Genomic DNA, 17,002 nt, shown 5'->3' on the forward strand with positions numbered 1-17,002 from the left:
GAGACAGTGAGACCTCTGTTTCAGGAGGCACAGTTGTGAAAGCCAAGAGAGAGATAAGGAGGCAGCTGCAGGAGTCCTGGGTTCAAGGGAGGGTTTTGTTTTTGCTGTTTGGATGGGAGAGATGTGAGCAAGCTTAAACGCTGAGACAGCCAGGAGGGAGGTGGAGGGTGAAGAAGCAGGAGAGAGTAGGAGGCGGGGAGAGAGGGGATCCTGAGCACAGGTGGGAGAGGAGCGCATTCACAGAAGTGAGTCAGGAGTGCTCACCCCTTGCACTGTGTGGGGGAAGGAGCGAGGACTGGTGTGGATACGTTGGTCTGTAGGTCTGGAGGCAATCAATAGGAGAGCATTCTTCTCAGATAGCATCTCCTTTCTCTGAGAGGTAGGATGAAAACAAGGTGGAACTGGCTAGGAGGTTCGAGGAGAGGTTAAGAAGGCTTCCACCTTGAACAACAGCAGAGAGACCAAAGCAGGGAAGAACGAGGATTGTCAGGCTGGGCTGGAGAACATGAATTTGTGGTGGCCTCACTCTGTTTGGTTCTTTGATTTACTCTGGCAGAGCCTAGCCCTGGTGCAGAGACGGGAAAGCACAGTTGGAATGATCTGGGCCTGGAGTATTGCTAAGCAGGAGGGGCAGAGGGACAATGGGAATGTTAGTAGGACAGCAATTCATTCAAGTCATTATCTCAATAGGTATTGATTACTGGGGCCGGCCCGGTGGCGCAGCAGTTAAGTTCGCATGTTCTGCTTTGGCGGCCGGGGGTTCGCCAGTTCCGATCCTGGGTGCGGACATAGCACCGCTTGGCAAGCCATGTTGTGGCAGGCGTCCCACATATAAAGTAGAGGAGGATGGGCATGGATGTTAGCTCAGGACCAGTCTTCCTCAGCAAAAAGGGGAGGATTGGCAGCAGTTAGCTCAGGGCTAATCTTCCTAAACTATATATATATATATATATATATTGATTACCCTTTTACTCCATGCCAGGCACGGCATAGGGCCTGACATTGGCAAAGCAGACACTGTTCCTGCCCTCAGAGAGCTTGCAGTCTGGGAGGGAGGGCAGACATCAATTTAGAAGCCCTCATGTGAGATGAAGGTGGTGGAGAGATGCTGTGGATCCCAAGCCGAGGCTGGATACAGAAGGAAGCCAATGTAGGAGGGGCTGGCAGATGGGAGAAGGTCACAGCGTCAGGTCTGAAGGTGCTTTTGAGGTCACCTGTTGATCTGTTGAACTGACACGAGCGGAAGTTGAAGGAGGAGCTAAGTGAGAGGGCTGGGGGAAGCTGTGGGCAGAGTGGGAGGACCCGCACCTGTCTCGCCGTTTCCTCCTTCCCTCCTGTTACAATGGCCAACTTGTCTTCTCCTGTTGAAGTCTGAGCCTCCCTCTGGGCTCTGCATCCCACTCTCTCTGGCTCTCTTGAGGGCCTTGACCTCCTTTCCCCTTTGCTGGATTCATCTCACCATTATTTAAATATTCTCAAGTCTCTCTCATTGAAAAAAGAAAAAATTTCTTGACCACCCTCCTTCTCTTGCAACTAACACTCTTTCATTTTCTATTCTTCTTGCAGCCACCATTTTCCAGTCAGTTGTCCACATTTGCTATCTCCATTTGCTTGGCCCTCACTGTTCTCTCACGTCACCGGGAACTGGTTTCTATGTCCTCTTCCCTACAGATGATACTCCTGCCTTGGGTACCAATGACCATCTTTGTCAATCTAATAAACACTTTTCAATCCTTATCTGATTTGACCCACGGTAGTGTTTGGTCCTGATGATCACTTTCTCCTCTAGAAACTCTTCAAGATTCTAGAAATTTCTAGGAGTTCTAAAAACTTCTCTAAAACACTTGTCTCGGTTTCTGTGACATCACCTTCCTCCTCTGTGACATCATATTCCCTTGGCTTCTATGATATAAATTTCCCCCATAGTCTCCTTCGCTGGCGTTCCCCCACTCTCTTTGGCCTTTAAGCCTCCATCCTAGGGCATCTTCTCCTCTCTTACCCCACAGTCTCTGTAAAGTATTAGCCTTAAGTTACCACCTACCATAGAGAACCAAATATAAGATAACTCCAAATAAAAATTAACCCCCTCTTGGGGCCGGCCCTTTGGTGCAGTGGTTAAGTGTGCACGTTTTGTTTCGCGGCCTGGGGTTCGCCGGTTCGGATCCCAGGTGCAGACATGGCACCACTTGGCATGCCATGCTGTGGTAGGTGTCCCACATATAAAGTGGAGGAAGATGGGCATGGATGTTAGCTCAGGGCCAGTCTTCCTCAGCAAAAAGAGGAGGATTGGCGGCAGTTAGCTCAGGGCTAATCTTCCTCAAAAAAAAAAAAAAAATTAACCCCGTCTATTCCCAACAAGGAGACCCTCCAAAATGTTTGGGTCTAATTTGAATACATAAACTTTTAGTGTGATTGAAATAATTACTTTATTAACTTAGTTTGCTATACATTTTTAAAATCACATATTTTACAAAACAATGTAGTAAGATGTATTATTTTTTTCCTCCCCTCATATTTTATGAAGCAATTTAAACTTTTAACATTTTTCTTTAACACCTAGGTCAACATCATTAGAGTTTTGTTTATCATTAACCTTTTACAGAACACACAAACTTTATTTTTGCTCAAGTTATCTGTGACATAGTGCCTTTTGATTCTGTATGCTGTTGGAAACTTTATTCTTTGGCACAGAAGCCTGAGTGCATAATATTTGGTTGCATAAATTAAAAAAAATCGTCTGGTAGGTGTGTATTTTTCATCTCCACAACACAAACACTTCTTTTATTGTTCTTAAAGTGATTTATTTTTTAAAAAAACTGGCTTGCTTAAAAAGACGGTGCTTGCAATTGTAAGGTCATATCCTCAGGAATAGTGAGTGAAATGTCTTTGCCTCGATTTTTTTCTGATTCTACCAAGTGGCGTCCATGAATATCCAAATCTTCAAATTGATTGAGGTTATTTCAGGCTAGTGAGTTTCCCCCAAAGAGAATTTTGTTGTTCAAAACACAGTAATTGAGAGCACGCCCCATAATGCGGGCAACCTTGTAAGGACTTGAATGTGAGATAAATCCTTGCTACCTGAGGGGGAATTTTGGAGCAAAATCTTATCTTAAATTCAGGCGTTTTGCCGACAACTCCCAAATCCCTATCTCCTGACCAGTCCTTTCCCCCACCCTCATATCCGCCAGCCTACTAGACCTTTCCATATGGGTGCCAATCACCCAGTCAGCTGACACATTTTATTGAGTACCTACTATGTATCAGGCACTGTTCTAGGTGCTGGTGGGTAAAGGGGTGAACCCAACAGAGTCCCTGTTCTCGAGGAGCTCATCCTAGTGGGATGAGGCAGAGAATAAACATGTAAACAAGCAAGAAAGTTTCATATATTAGTAAATGCTATGAAGAAGATAGAATGGGGTCTGTGGTTCGAGTGACTGTGTGTGGTGTGTGTGTTTCCTTTGGGGAAGGCAGGACAGTAATGGCCTCCTGGAAGAGGGGATGTTTGAGTTGAGATGTGAATGCCAAGGAGACAGTCAAGGAAAGCTCTGGGGGAAGAGCATTACCAGCAGAAGCCAGTGCAAAGCCCTGAGGTGGAAGAAGGCCACTGTGGGTGGGGCATGCAAGAAGGGAAGAGCCAGGGCCTAACCATGTAGGGTCTGCAGACCATGGCAGAGTTTGGTTTCTTTTCTTTTCTTTTCTTTTGAGGAAGATTAGCCCTGAGCTAACATGTGCGGCCAACCCTCCTCTTTTTGCTGAGGAAGACTGGTCCTGAGCTAACATCCATGCCCATCTTCCTCTACTTTATATGTGGGATGCCTGCCACAGCATGGCTTGCCAAGCGGTGCCATGTTCACACCTGGGATCTGAACTGGCGAACCCCAGGGTTGCTGAAACAGAACGTGCAAACTTAACTGCTGTGTGGTTTATTTTCATTTTTAGGGCCGTGATGGGAAGCTAGTTGGAGGGTTTTAAGCAGAGGAGTGACCTAACTGATCTGATTTACATGCTAGAAGGATCTCTCAGGCTGCCATGTGGAGGAGGAACAGCAGAGGCGATAGAGTGGAGGTAGGGAACCAGCTGCTGCAGGTATCCAGGTCTCCAGGTCTCCAGGTATTCAGTGAGATGCCTTGGCTTGGGATGGAAGCACTTGGAGATGGTAGGAAGGTAATGGACTTGAACGTATTTTGGAATTATATCCAACTTGACTTGCTAATGGTGTGGATGTGATTATGAGGAAAGAGAGACCTAGGTTTTGGAATGGAGCAGCTGCATGGATGGGGATGGCATCTTCCATGGTGGGGAAGACTGGGAGAGAACATAAACCTGTTCTCTGTTAAGGCAATCAGGAGTTTTCTATTTGGTTGACAAATAGGAAGTTGGATACATGACTCTAATACTCATGAGAGCGGTTAGGTCTGAACATATAAATGTGGGAGTCATCAGTTTAGAGATGGTTTTGTTGATGGTACTGAACCAGTCACTGAGGAGAAAATGCATACAAAGGAGAAAAGAGGGTAGAGAACTGGGCTGCAGGGCATCCTGCATTTAGAGATCAGCAAGAGGAAGAAGAGGCATCGATGGAGATCCAGAAAGACCCATCAGTGAGGTGGGAGGAAAGCCAGGAAGGGTGCTGCCTGGGAGCCAAGGGAGGACTGGGACCTGTTAAGGAGGGAGTTCTCAATGGCCAAATGTTGCTGAGGGAGTAAGAGGAGGAGGAAGACTTGACCACTGGATTTGGCAACTTGTTGGCCATTGGAGATCTTGACAAGAGCAGTCCCGACCGGAATGGGTTAGTGGGATGAGGATGTAGAGACAGCAAGCATAGACAACTTTTAGAGGATTTTGTTTTTTGTAAACAGGGTAGTAGCAGGAGGAGGAGGAGGTGTCAAGAGGAAATTAAAAGAAGAGAGAGAGGAAAACATGATAACATATTTATTGAAAGGGGATTGTGAGGTGATGACTGTGGACACCGTCCAGAGTAGGTCATAGGTCATAGGGTCCCGTGTCCCCGTGGAGGAGGGTGTACCAGGAGCGGGGACACTTCATCCACGTTACTGGGGAGAAGGCAGAGTGAACGACGCTCACACCATGACGTGGGCAGACGTGGTCGTGGGGAGATGAGCTGGCGCTTGCCTATGGCTTCTATTTCCCAGTGGTGTATAATGCCTGGCTATCAGCTGAAATGGAGGGTTAGGCGGATGGGGGCTGGAGGTTTGGGGAAAGAGGAGAAAGTACATAATCCTCTTGGAGAATAGGGTTAAAGTTTTAGGAAAATGTAGAGTTTCTTAGAGGTCCTGAGTACCCACTTGAAGTTTTGATTGAAACCAGTCAGTCCACTTGCATTGTTCTCCAGGTGCTCTGGAACAGGTGCCACAAGGAGAGTTAAGTTTAACTGGAGTTAGGGTCTTGCCAGGTGAGTAACCATAAAAACACGGAAAGGTAAGGGAGTGGAGGATATTTACGAATCAGTGACTACATGGTGGCCCACGGAGTTTAAGCTGGAAAGGAAGGAAGGGAGAATGGGAAGCTGGTAATGAATGGTGAAATAGTGGTGGGTCAATAGATGGGACAGAAGGGTGGCTAGAGAGGCAAGTAGAGTGAGTGAGCTAGCTAGATAGGAGATGCTGCAGCTCTTGGTACAGACAAGGCCTGGTGTGTGAGTGTGCATGTAGTTGGGTTTGATGGGTAGAGAAAAAGATAACTGGTGTTTCCAATTGTTAGGAGGTCAAGGAGGTGTTGGATGTGAAGTCACCAAGAATGATAAGTGTAGAAGTGGAGAGAAAGACAGCGAGCCAGGGGCTGAGATGGGCCACGAACCAGAGGGAATCACCAGGATATCTTACTGTATCTCAGACTCAGCATGTCAAAGTGATTGATGTCTCCCTCAAACCTGCTCCTCCACTGGGTAAATGGCACCACCACCCAGAGCCAGAAACCTGGGTGTCTCTCCACCGGTTCCCCACACCCAATCAAGTCACCAAAGCTTTCCGATCCTATCTCGTAAACATTTCTTCAATCCAGCTACTTCTTTCCATCCCCACTGCTCACACCCTACTTTGGGCCATTGTTGTTTGTCACTTGGACTATTGTGTCAGATTCCAGACAGGCAGCCCTGCCTTGGCCCCTCCGCATTGTAGCCAGAGACACTGCAAATTAGATCATGTCATTTCTGTGCTAAGTCTCTTCATTGTCCTTAGGATAAAGTCCAAAATCACGAACATGGCTTTACAAAGAAATCACTCCTGGATCCGGCCTCTGTCTATTGCAGCCTAACTCCTACCACGAGCCCCCTCGCCTGGCTCAAGCCCTCCTGGGTCACTTCCCGTCTTTGTCATCAGATTTACTCTCCTTTCTGGGCCTTTCATGTCCTGTCCCCTCTGCCTGGAATCCTATCCACCCTTTGCTTGACAAAATCCTCCTCTTTCTTTAGGTGTCAGCTTAAGAAGTCTCAGGGGACCTTTTCCTGGATGCCTCGGTATTGGCTCCACTGTCCCCTCCCCTGGCACCCGTGCTTCCTCAGCATGCCGGGAGTTTAGCAGCTGTCCTCATCAGAGAATGTAAGCTCCAGGAGCACAGGGACTGTGCCCGATTCTTCCCAGGTGACTCCTCAGCACCTAGCATGGGGCTCGTCACATAGAAGTGAACAATATGTATTTGTCGACTTAAATCAAATGGAAGATTCTGGAGGTGGAACAGTTCTGAGTGAAGACAAACTCCGGGGTGCGGTCCTGTGAGTGGGTAGCGAAGTGGAGTGGAGGAGGAGGTCACGGGGGATGAGGAGGGCATGGAATGAAGAGGACAGGGACACACAGGTGGTCCCCGTGGCCCTGAGTCATGAGAGAATACCAGAAGACTCTGAGTCATGTGCTCCAGTCTTTAATGAATGAGGAGCAGTGGGTGGCAGGAATAGGGGCGGGCAGAGGGTGGAAGAGAAAGACGGCAGGGGCCTAAGCTAAGCGAAGAATTTTCAAGAAGGTGGAGGCAAAGAGATCTGAGAGTGGTGGTGAGGGCCATGGAGGGGGCTCGAGAGTGTGGGTGGGACTGAGAATAAGATAGTGCCACGACTCAAGCATTTCCTAGAGGGTTATCCCAGCCTGATCCTGGGGCCTCAGGCTGGTCGGATGCTGTTCCGTCTCCATCTAGCTCAGTGGCTCAGCACTTGAGACCTCTGGGAACAGCACCCATGAAGACAGCTGCCACGGGACTAGTCAGGTCCAGGATATCTCACCTCATGCTGGCCCAGCAGCATCCCCTGGAATGGGGAATCTGCAATCTCAGGGGGAGTTGACCATGGCTGCTCCCCGGCCCTGCACATGGAGCTACCTCAGATATGAGCAGTGCACGGCCATCTGGTTCCGAACTGGTGGAGAGTGCCCCCTGTTCTCTGGGACTGGGCAGTCACACCTCTGGTCTGGATTGGAGGAGGGGGCGCCCTTGTTTCCTGGGGTCAGGATCAGTAGATGGCGTTGGTGCCCTGCCCCTGTCCCCTTTACTGGGGGATGCCCATTTCCCAGCTGCTGTGAATACTGGCCACTCACGGCTTGTAGCTGCCCCTGGAGAAGGGACCTTGACTGAGTGGGAGGCACTACCCCTTCCTCCCAACCCTCCTGCCCTCTGGGTGGCCTGGGGCCAATGACTGACTGATATGAGAGTTCCAAAGCCAGGTGCCTTTTCCTCCAGTGGGAACAACTCTGTGGCGGGAATTATGGTCCAAAGGCCCCTCCCTCTACAGGGGTCAGGCCGAGGCTAACTTGCCCTGAGCCCATACCCTGCTCAGCTCAGCCCCCAGCTCAACCCCGTCCCCCCATCCCACTGCCCTTGCTCCGCCTTCACATGCTCACGAATTCCTGCCACTGGCTCAGCTCAGGGACCCTGACCTAGGGAGAGGGGACCCTCTCATCTTGTCCCATAATCAGGGGTAGGCATGGAGGCTCTCCATGGACCACAGGGGAAACAGCCCCCCAGGCTCAGCTCATCTGTGTGGCCTTGGAAATTCCCCTCCCCTCTCCAGAGCAAAGTCTCCTCACCTGTAAATGAGACCTTTAGGCTGGATTTAGGTAAAACAACAACAAAACATATAAACAAACAAGAAAGCACTATGCTGAACTCCCTGGGCGAGGTGTGGTGGGGGATTCAGACAAACAAGACACAGTCACCTCCACCAAGCGGCTCACAGGCCATTTACTCATTTAACAAACATTTATTGAAGGCCCTGGCACCTGGATGACTCAGCATCCTGCCCCTATGGACTCACAAACTGATGGGGAGAATCAGCCACCCAGATTCGGGGAGATGGCAGAGGCATGGGCTAGGCTGGCACAAGCAGAAGGCAGTTAAGGCTGTCCTTGGGGTTCCAGGAAGGGTCCCAGAGGAGGGAGGAAGGGCATTCCAGGCAGAGGGAACAGCATCTTGTAGGCATGAGGCATGTCACAGCATGGTGTATCTGGTTGGGGAACCACGAGTCCTTTGGTATTGTCAGTGGGTGTAAGGAGGGAGGAAGTGGGAAGTGAGGTTGGGGAGGTCAGCAGGGGCCAGGCTGAGGGCGGTAGGGGTGGTGGTGGTGGTGGAAGAATTCTTAAGGCACAAGGAATGACATGTTCCAGATTCATTTATAGGAAAACCACTCTGTCCCCGCCGTAGTGGAGGGCAGACAGGAGAGGCCCAGTGAGAGGCAGGTGGTAAGGCTGTGGGGTGGAGATGAGGGGCAGACTCAGGAGGCATTTAGGGTGGGAATTAGTGGGATTTGGTGCTGCACTGAGATGTGGGGTGAGGGGCTGGGAGATGGGGAGGGGATGAGGATGTCAGGCCAGCTCCCAGCTTGGACCACTGACTGGATGGCAGTGCCATGGGGGTGGGGGTGGTGATCTGCGAGGAGGGCAGGTTTGGGGGAAGATGACGACGAGGTCAGCTTGGGAGTTGCTGAGTGGGAGACACCTAGGGGCCTCCTGGAGGGTTGTCCATGGGCAGCTGGTGGGGGCTCTGGGGCTCAGAGGCAAGTCCAGGCTGGAGGTTGGTTTTGGGAGTTGCCGAGGTCTGAGTGGTAGGGGGAGGGGAGGGTGAGGGAATGTGTAAAGAGAAGGGCAATTCCTCAGACTTGAGGATCTTTGAGTGACTCTTCAGCTTGGACACTCTCAATGGGTCCCTTGCGCATGGGGATATGCCTCCTAAACACCCTGGCAGAACCCCCATCCTGGACCTGCTCTCAGCAAGCCTTCCCCTCCCACCCCCAGAGAGGACCTGTGCTGGGCAGGGTGAGGGAATGGGGGAGGCAGGGGCCTCTTGAGCCACACACATCCATCTGAGGGACACTCGCTGGGAACTGACTTGCACAGGGCTCAGGGGCTCCTGGGGTCCCTCTCCTCTTGCCTTGACAGCTGGTTGCAGCTCCAGAGACCTCTGGAGCAGCCTCAGGTCATTCCCCACCATGTCCCGGGGACACACTGTGTGTGTGAATGTGTGTGTGTGTGTGTGTGATGGGTGAACCTGGATCTGATGTTCTGGAGCTCAGGTGCCCGCCAAGTGACCTTGGCCTCCTCTCTGAGGTCCATCGTGAAGCCCCCTGCTTTCCACTCCACCCCTCCCCACCTGGTCTGCAAAGTTCTGGCAAAATCATATTTATTAAGGGTTTTGGCCTACTCTATTGCCACATATAAAATCCTCACTAGCCATCAACTTCCCTGTCCTAAGGCTCAGGACCTAGAGACGGAACAGTTCCCCCACTGGCCCCTGGGTGGACTTCCTGAGCCCCACAACTACCCTCCTCACCTGACCTGCCACAGAAAAGATGCCACTGCCCTGCCGTGGCCTTAGGGAGCAGGCGGGGGGTCGCATGGTCCCAGCTGCCCGCTTCACAGGTTATGGATACACAGCTGCGTCCACTGTGGCGGAGCCGGCCTTCATTAGGACAGAGGTCCCGTCTTGGTGGGGCTCTCCCTGGGAGAGGGCATATGGTGGGCATGTATCTGGTAGGTGACCGTGGCGCCGAGACTTCTGATGCCTGGGGCCGAGGGTCTCCAGGCACCTCTTGCCCACGAGGTAGGTGACCTCACTGAGGTTGAGCAGGATGCAGATCACAGCTGTGGCCACCATGAAGTAGGTGAAGACCTTCTTCTCTGTGGGTCGGGAGATGTAGCAGTCCACTGTGTGGGGGCAGGGCGACTCAGAGCAGGCCACCACACGGGGCATGTCGTAATTCTGGTAGAGGCGGTGGAAGATGTAGAGGAAGCCAGAGTCCACGGCGGCCTTGAAGATGAGACTCAGTAAGTACGTCCACCAGAGCCCGCCACGCTTCTTGCTCGGGTTGTCGTACAGGGATGGGGCGTTGGGCCCGTGTTTCAGGCGGTGCTTCCGCTCGCGCTCCTCGCGGTAGGCCACGTGCATGACCACGAGCAGCGAGGGGCACGTGACCAGGATGAGCTGCAGGGCCCAGAGGCGCACGTGGGACACGGGGAAGAACTCATCGTAGCAGACGTTGGGGCAGCCCGGCTGCTTGGTGTTGCAGATGAAGTCCTTCTGTTCATCGTCCCATACCTCCTCAGCGGCCACCACGTACACCAGCACGCGGAAGATGAACACCACCGACAGCCAGATGCGGCCCAGCGCCGTGGAGTACTTGTTGACCCCGCTCAGGAGGCCCTGCAGGAATGCCCAGTTCATGCTGATCGTGTCCCTGGCTCCTCACGTGGCCGATCTACACCTGTGAGCACCCACTCAGGGCCTGGGGGCCACGGGGCCTGGGAGAACCTGGAAATGGGTGCCATTTATTAAAGGCATCATTGGCAAAGCCACTTCACAACCACTGAGTCATCATGTCCTCACTCAAAATGACTAGGTGGGCTAGAGACTGCCATTACCCCACTTCATAGGAGAGTAAGCTAAGCCCAGAGAGGTACGCACCCAAGGCCCCAAAGCTGCAAGTGGCAGCACTGGTCTTGAACTTTCACCTTCCAGTTCCAAAATCAGAATATTTTATTCTATAAAGTAATAGATAAATGTGAAGGATAATTGTCTTGCATGGATGTGCCCACCAACCTCATTGACCCCAAGTTTCAACTTTGTGGGTCATACGAGTTTTAAAGAGATAGTAAGAAGGTGTGGATTGAATGACCCACTCTCCCATCAGCTGCCAGGGCTGGACCAGGGTGGGAGGGGCGGAATGTGTATCTTTATCCACCAACTTCTTCTAACTTTTACTGAGCGCCAACACGAGCCAGGCCCTGTGCTGGGTGCATTCACATCAGCCTCTTGGGCAGACCCCCGAACGATCTCCATCCTCATCCCTCCTCTCTGGCCCCAGGACTCCCCAGCCCTGACATTGCCTCCCAACTAAACATGCTCTTTGGAACTCTGGCAGGTTGGCATCATCCCACCATCCCCATGCTGGGCCCAAGGGCTGAGCGTCCTGACCACTGTGGGTTCCTCTGGAATTCCAACCATTCCAGCTATAGGGAGGGACCGGGGAAGGGACACAGGTAGGATTCTGGCAGGGTCCTCCCCCCAGCATTTATTTTCTTTCTTAAGGGCACCTCCCTTGTCTGTCATCTCAGAGGCTATTTGCTAGCCGCGACTCCCATTATTTCCATGCAGGCCCCTGTCCTGTGTGCTCCATCCTCCACACCACCTTATCTGGAGTGCCATCACATTCCATCTCCAACTCAGCCCCTCTCCTCTCACCTGGTGCCCTAGGGACATTTTCTGAGCAGCCTCCTCATCTTTGGTGGCAGGCTGGATCACCAGGACTGAAATGGTCTGTTTACTTGTCTGGAGAGCAGCCTCTACATCTCATGCGTCTGCTTCCCAAGACCCTGCTAAACTGAATTGGAAGCCCAGGTCTTCATCCTTCTTCCTGCCTCTTCTCTGGTCCTCCATCCTCCCTTGGGTCTGGCAGGACATTCCTTCCCCTCCTGGGGGCTTCCCTGGGGTTTCTCCAGGGATCCTCTGTCTCCTCTGTTCCTCCCTGAAGCCCCGCCCACAGCCTGAGGTCCCCTGGGGATCCTCAGCTCATCTGGTCCCTGCTTCCCAGCCCAGTCTCCTCCGACTTGGTCCTCACCTTTCTTGGGTCTAGTAGCCACTCTCCTGTCCCTGGGCTTGTTCGTCTGCCTGAGGACCTCCTGGAGGCAGCTTTTGTTTCTCACACCCCTGCTGGGTGGGGCTTTCTAAGCCAATAAGCCCAGGGAGAGTGAGCCGGTGGGTGGGCAGGCGGGCAGGCGGACTTCTCCGGGCACATATTCAGAGTAAACACCTGCGGCTCTCTCCTGGCCCACGCCTTCTCTCCAGCCTGGCAGGGCAAGGCTGGGTCTGGCTCCCTGGGCTGGCAGGTATGTGGGTGAGACTGCAGTGAAGGGGGGGTGGGTGCCTGGTATCCTCATGCCCGGGCCTAGGTCAGCACCAGCGGCATCACCCTACCTCCTTCTCGTTGCCTTATTCCTACCTTCTGCCAACCCCAGGCCTCTCTCCTGTCCTTTGCTCTGGAAGCCTGGTTCTGAGGTCCTCCGCAGCTGACATCTATGAAATGGGGCACCCTTGATTCAGCCCAGGATCGCATCCTACCCTGGTGGGGACATTTCTGGGGACCAGAACTTGGGTTGCTGGTGAGTTATGTAGTGGAAGGGAGGGGCTGGCTGTGGTTCTTCTGCATAAGGACACTCACTGCCCTGGTGGAGACAAGGAATGCAGATCAGCAACATGAATTTCCCCAGTTGGCATGGGGCCAGGAACAGCCTTACTGTCCGTGCTCTATGGGGACAGCCTCCGAGGAAGTTGGAGCGTGACGCAGTGGGGGCTGCAGAGGGGCCTTGCACCTGCATCCCGGAGGCTGGGACAGCGAACGTTGCTGTGCAGCCAGGGAGGGGTTCCTCTGCCTCATTTCCCACGAGCATTTATGGAGCACTTCCTAATGCCAGTGATTACCATTTATGTGGCCTTTTACAGCCGGCTAATCCCATCCACAGCCGTGAGCTCATCCAGGCCTCACAACAACCCCACAGGCAAGGGATTATTAACCCATTTTGGAGAGGAGCCGGGGTCACTTTCCCAGAGTCCCGGCGGAACTGGGGTTCGAGGGCAAGTGTCCGACTCCAAAGTCCGTGAAGTTTCTGCTGCAACATGCAGCTCCCCACGTACTGAGCTCCATTCTCCTCACAGACAAAATTGCAACTCGGGGTAAAAGCTAGACTTGAGCGTGAGCAAGCTTGACCCCTGGGAGTGCTGGGGACCCTTTCCTGGGAGAAAGAATGGCCCCTCACCTGCAGGGTTTTGCAGGGGCAGAGAAGTTGACTCAATGACCAGATAAGGGTCACACGGCCGAAGGACCAAAGGGCACCTGGAATCAGTGGATGAGTTGAATTTTATTAAGCCCTGACTGTGGGCCCCACACACTGAAGGCACATGCACATCCATCCTCTTATCAACCCTCCCCCGCGACAGCAACAGCCCTGTGAAGGAAACTGAGGTGGAGAGCAGAGAGGTCAGTTTCCCAAGGCCACACAGCTGGGACAGGTGGCAGGGGCTGTGGAAGAGGGACTGGATCCCGGGCCTCTGATGCTCCCTCTTGCCCGCCCCCACTTTTGGCTCTGCTCCCTTGCCCCAGTGCTGCACCTATGGGAGATGCTGGGAACTTCCAACCCAGGCCTGAGCAGGCCGCCCCTCACAGGATGGTTTTCTTCACGTGGCCTCGAGGGCGGTTGGGTAAAAGAGGAGGGTGAGCCTCTGAGCCCAGAAAGATGAGGTCGTCTGAGAGGAGGTCGTCCTGTTTGCGGAAAGAGGTGGCACAGTCCTGGCGATGGCCCACGCCTGCGCCCTGGGTTTTCCTCGCTGCCAGGCACTCTCGGCACCTCTTGCTCACCAGGTAGGCCAGCTCCACGAGGTTGAGCAGGATGCAGATGGCGGCCGTGATGATCATGAACAGCGTGAAGATGTTCTTCTCCGAGGGCTTGGAGATGAAGCAGTCCACCGAATTGGGACACGGAGCTGCGTGGCACTTGACCACGGGAGGGAGGGTGTATTTGGGGTAGAACGAGTGGAACACGTAGAGGAAGGTGGCATCCACACTGGCCTTGAACACCAGGCTGCAGACGTACGTCCACCAGAGCCCACCCTGCTTCTTGCCGGGGTTCAGGTAGAGTCGCCCCCCATCCTGCCCCACTGCCTCTCGGTGCTTCTTCTCCCGAGCCTCACGGTAAGCCACGTGCATGACCACGAGCAGCGAGGGGCACGTGACCAGGATGAGCTGCAGGGCCCACAGGCGCACATGGGACACGGGGAAGAACTCATCGAAGCAGACGTTGGAACAGCCCGGCTGGCGGGTGTTGCAGTCGAAATCCTTGTGGTCGTCACTCCACACATGCTCAGCCGTCACCAGGTACACCAGCACACGGAAGATGAAGACCAGAGACAGCCAGATGCGCCCAAAGGCTGTGGAGTACTTGTTGACCCCGCTGAGGAGCCCCTCGAAGCTCCCCCAGTTCATAGTGGACCCAGGTGTCGGCTGCTACTGCAGGGAAATGATAATAATAATTTCCCACATTTATAGAATACGCAGTCTGAGCATTTTACAGAAATATGTCATTGTGTTTAATCCTTACAGCCACAGATGAGCTAGGTTCTGTTATTGTCCCCATCTTACAGATGAAGGCAACTGAGGTTTGGCGGGGTTATACAGGGTTACACACTGTTAGGTGCGGAGCTGGGATCTGAGCAGAGGTAATTAAGTCCAGACCCAACTCTCACCCATAAAAGTGGGTGAAGTGGGTCTGGGGAGCCACCTATGCCCCCGGGGCCTGTGGCCCTGGTCTTGCAGAGTGAAGGCTTAAGGAGGTGGGACTTACCGCTCTCTCCTCTGTTCCCACCCTGGTCCTCCTCCTCAGGGGACTGAGCCTTGGGGTGACTTCTTTCCTTTCTGAGCACTGCTCTCTCCCCTTACACAGCCCCCTCCCAAGGGGAACTCGTCCTTTGCTCTGTCCTTGGCATGGGGGATGGAGCTCCAGAGGAGGCTGGAATCTTGTCCCCCAACTCCCACCTGGTCTAATATTCCACGAATACCCAGGCAGTGTCCCACTCAGGAAGGCCAATGGCAATCCCGCTGAAAGATAAGGTCCAGAGCAATGGTTCTCTTTCCACAACAGGCTCTTAGAGCAACCTGCCATTCCAGTGTTTCCCAAACTGGCCCTCCATGGAACCCTGTTCAAAGGCTGACGATGGAAACAGTGAGAGCAAAGGATTCTGGGTTCAGAAAGGTGGGTTGACACCGTGCTCAGCAGTGTTGAATAGGTCCCTTTACTTGACCATGCTGATAAATTCACATTATGAAACTCTAAAGGGGGACAGAATATGTAGCATTGCCCGAACTCCTTTGACCACAGAACCGTTTTTTATCATCTTGTGGAATGGTCCTGTCAAGACACCAAAATGGGAAATGCTGCTCTGGTCAAATTCTGCTGGCGAGTTTGGTGTGATGAAGACACAGGAATCAGATTTACCTCCGTTTAAGGAATGTGACTACTGTTCAGAGTGACGGATGCCCTCTTCCTCGCTTGGAATCCCTCTGCCTGTTTCCTGGGGGGTCCGCTGAGAGCCACACACCACGGTCTCACCCCGCGGGGCCCCCCGGGATGCCAGGATGTCTATCTACACAGCCTTTTGCTAGAACGGGTTCCTGATGCCCTTCCAAGTGCAGTCCAGGTTCAGGTCACCACGCTGTCTCGACCCTCTGCGTGATCTGCGGCAGATGAGCAGGGTTTTGAGAAGAGCCAGCGTTTATCGCGTGTTTCTGCAGCACCCTGATCTGAGCACTTGGCAGGAAACAACACGGCCACTGTATGAAGGGGTATGATATTTTTTATTCCCAATTTGCAGATGAGGAAAGTGGAGCACAGAGGTGTTAATTAATTTGCTCACAGTCACACAGCTAGTAAGTGGCAGAGCTGGGATTTGAACCCAGGCAGGCTGGTTCCAGAGCCCACACTCTGGGCCTGTGCCCCTTTCCTTAAGCTCCGGGAAGCTGCCTGCCTGTCTGCTCTGTGCCCACTTCCTCCTGTACCTGGCGGATCCCGGGGGAGGGAGGCTGGGGCTGTCTCTGCTCCTTACGCTGTCTGGCCACTGACCCGTCTACACCACCTACCACTTGGACCTGGGGCTCCTCCTCTGAATCATCAGCTTGTCTTTGCTCAGTCCTGCCGAAGGTGGGCGGAATCTTGGCAGCTTCTCAGGGAACACTGGGGAAGCTCCGGCTCCTAGTCCCGAGGGGATCTTGGTCCGGCCCACTTGGGGTGGGGCAGGGCGGGGCTTTGCATGCCCAGGCAGAGCTGCTCTGCCTGCTCAGTTCCTGGTCCCCCGTGAGCCCCTCTCCCACTCAGTCCCTGGCTCCCACCTCTGCTCGCTGCAGAGAGCAGGAAGAGCTCAGAGCAGAGGAGGAAGGAGCCCTTCACTCCTCCACATAGGGGCCCAGGGTGGCGGACGAAGCTGGGCCACCTCTCCTGACTCTCCACCACAGAAGGCTCCCTCCGCCAGGTATGCCGAGGGGCAGGGCACATCTGGACACAGATGACCTTACCTGAGTGGCTGCTTCTCAGGGCCCTCCGGGTACCAGCAGTTAGCCTCAGCAGGCAGCCAGAACTCATACCAGAACCAGGGAGCGTGTCTGGGGAAGCCTCTTCCTGGGACGGAGCCCGTGGAGTCGGCAGGCAGCCTGGGTGTGCCACCGGCCTAGGAGGAGGAGGAGCTGTGCCAGGCACTACCATTGGCTGGGCCCCAGCCTCCCCAGACTGCCTCTGATGAGGCCCGGGAAACTTAGGGGTCCACATCTCCGAGGATGCTGAGCCCAGAATCCTGGCATCCTCTCAGGGGAGAACAACAGGTCCACTCTGACCCCTGCTTGTCTCCCCATCCCTGGGCTGGGGTGGGAGGAGCTGCGGCCTGTCCTGCCTCCTCATCCTTCTCAGGAGATTCCCTACTGCTACTTCCTGGGCCTCTGCGAGCTGCTCTCAGACTCTCCTCTCTCGCAGGT

General features: G+C 53.5%; 2 protein-coding genes across 6 annotated transcripts; both read right to left on the reverse strand.

Moving 5' to 3' along the window:
- Positions 1-8,180: 8,180 nt before the first annotated feature.
- On the reverse strand, positions 8,181-12,256 carry GJB4 (gap junction protein beta 4). Of its 2 annotated transcripts, none has more exons than XM_008533436.2 (2): positions 12,050-12,256; positions 8,181-10,743 (listed from the first exon to the last, which is right to left on the reverse strand). In XM_008533436.2, the coding sequence occupies exon 2, from the start codon at positions 10,654-10,656 to the stop codon at positions 9,856-9,858; it is 801 nt and encodes a 266-aa protein (XP_008531658.1). In that variant the 5' UTR covers positions 10,657-10,743; positions 12,050-12,256; the 3' UTR covers positions 8,181-9,855. The 2 variants fall into 2 exon arrangements, with proteins under 2 accessions (XP_008531658.1, XP_008531659.1); XM_008533437.2 differs by having other exon boundaries at positions 11,674-12,097.
- Positions 12,257-13,327: 1,071 nt separating this feature from the next.
- GJB5 (gap junction protein beta 5) lies at positions 13,328-16,952 on the reverse strand. Of its 4 annotated transcripts, none has more exons than XM_070610362.1 (3): positions 16,550-16,856; positions 15,477-15,715; positions 13,328-14,491 (listed from the first exon to the last, which is right to left on the reverse strand). In XM_070610362.1, the coding sequence occupies exon 3, from the start codon at positions 14,465-14,467 to the stop codon at positions 13,646-13,648; it is 822 nt and encodes a 273-aa protein (XP_070466463.1). In that variant the 5' UTR covers positions 14,468-14,491; positions 15,477-15,715; positions 16,550-16,856; the 3' UTR covers positions 13,328-13,645. The 4 variants fall into 4 exon arrangements, with proteins under 4 accessions (XP_070466463.1, XP_070466464.1, XP_008531657.2 ...); XM_070610363.1 differs by having other exon boundaries at positions 16,118-16,686; XM_008533435.2 differs by lacking the exon at positions 15,477-15,715 and having other exon boundaries at positions 16,550-16,952.
- Positions 16,953-17,002: the final 50 nt, after the last annotated feature.

This window comes from Equus przewalskii, chromosome 2, assembly GCF_037783145.1.
Source record: "Equus przewalskii isolate Varuska chromosome 2, EquPr2, whole genome shotgun sequence".
Classification (NCBI taxonomy): Eukaryota; Metazoa; Chordata; class Mammalia; order Perissodactyla; family Equidae; genus Equus; species Equus przewalskii.

Bases quoted from the DNA above. Each gene is read 5' to 3' on its own strand.
- GJB4 (XM_008533436.2), bottom strand. From the start codon at position 10,656: ATGAACTGGGCATTCCTGCAGGGCCTCCTGAGCGGGGTCAACAAGTAC.
- GJB5 (XM_008533435.2), bottom strand. From the start codon at position 14,467: ATGAACTGGGGGAGCTTCGAGGGGCTCCTCAGCGGGGTCAACAAGTAC.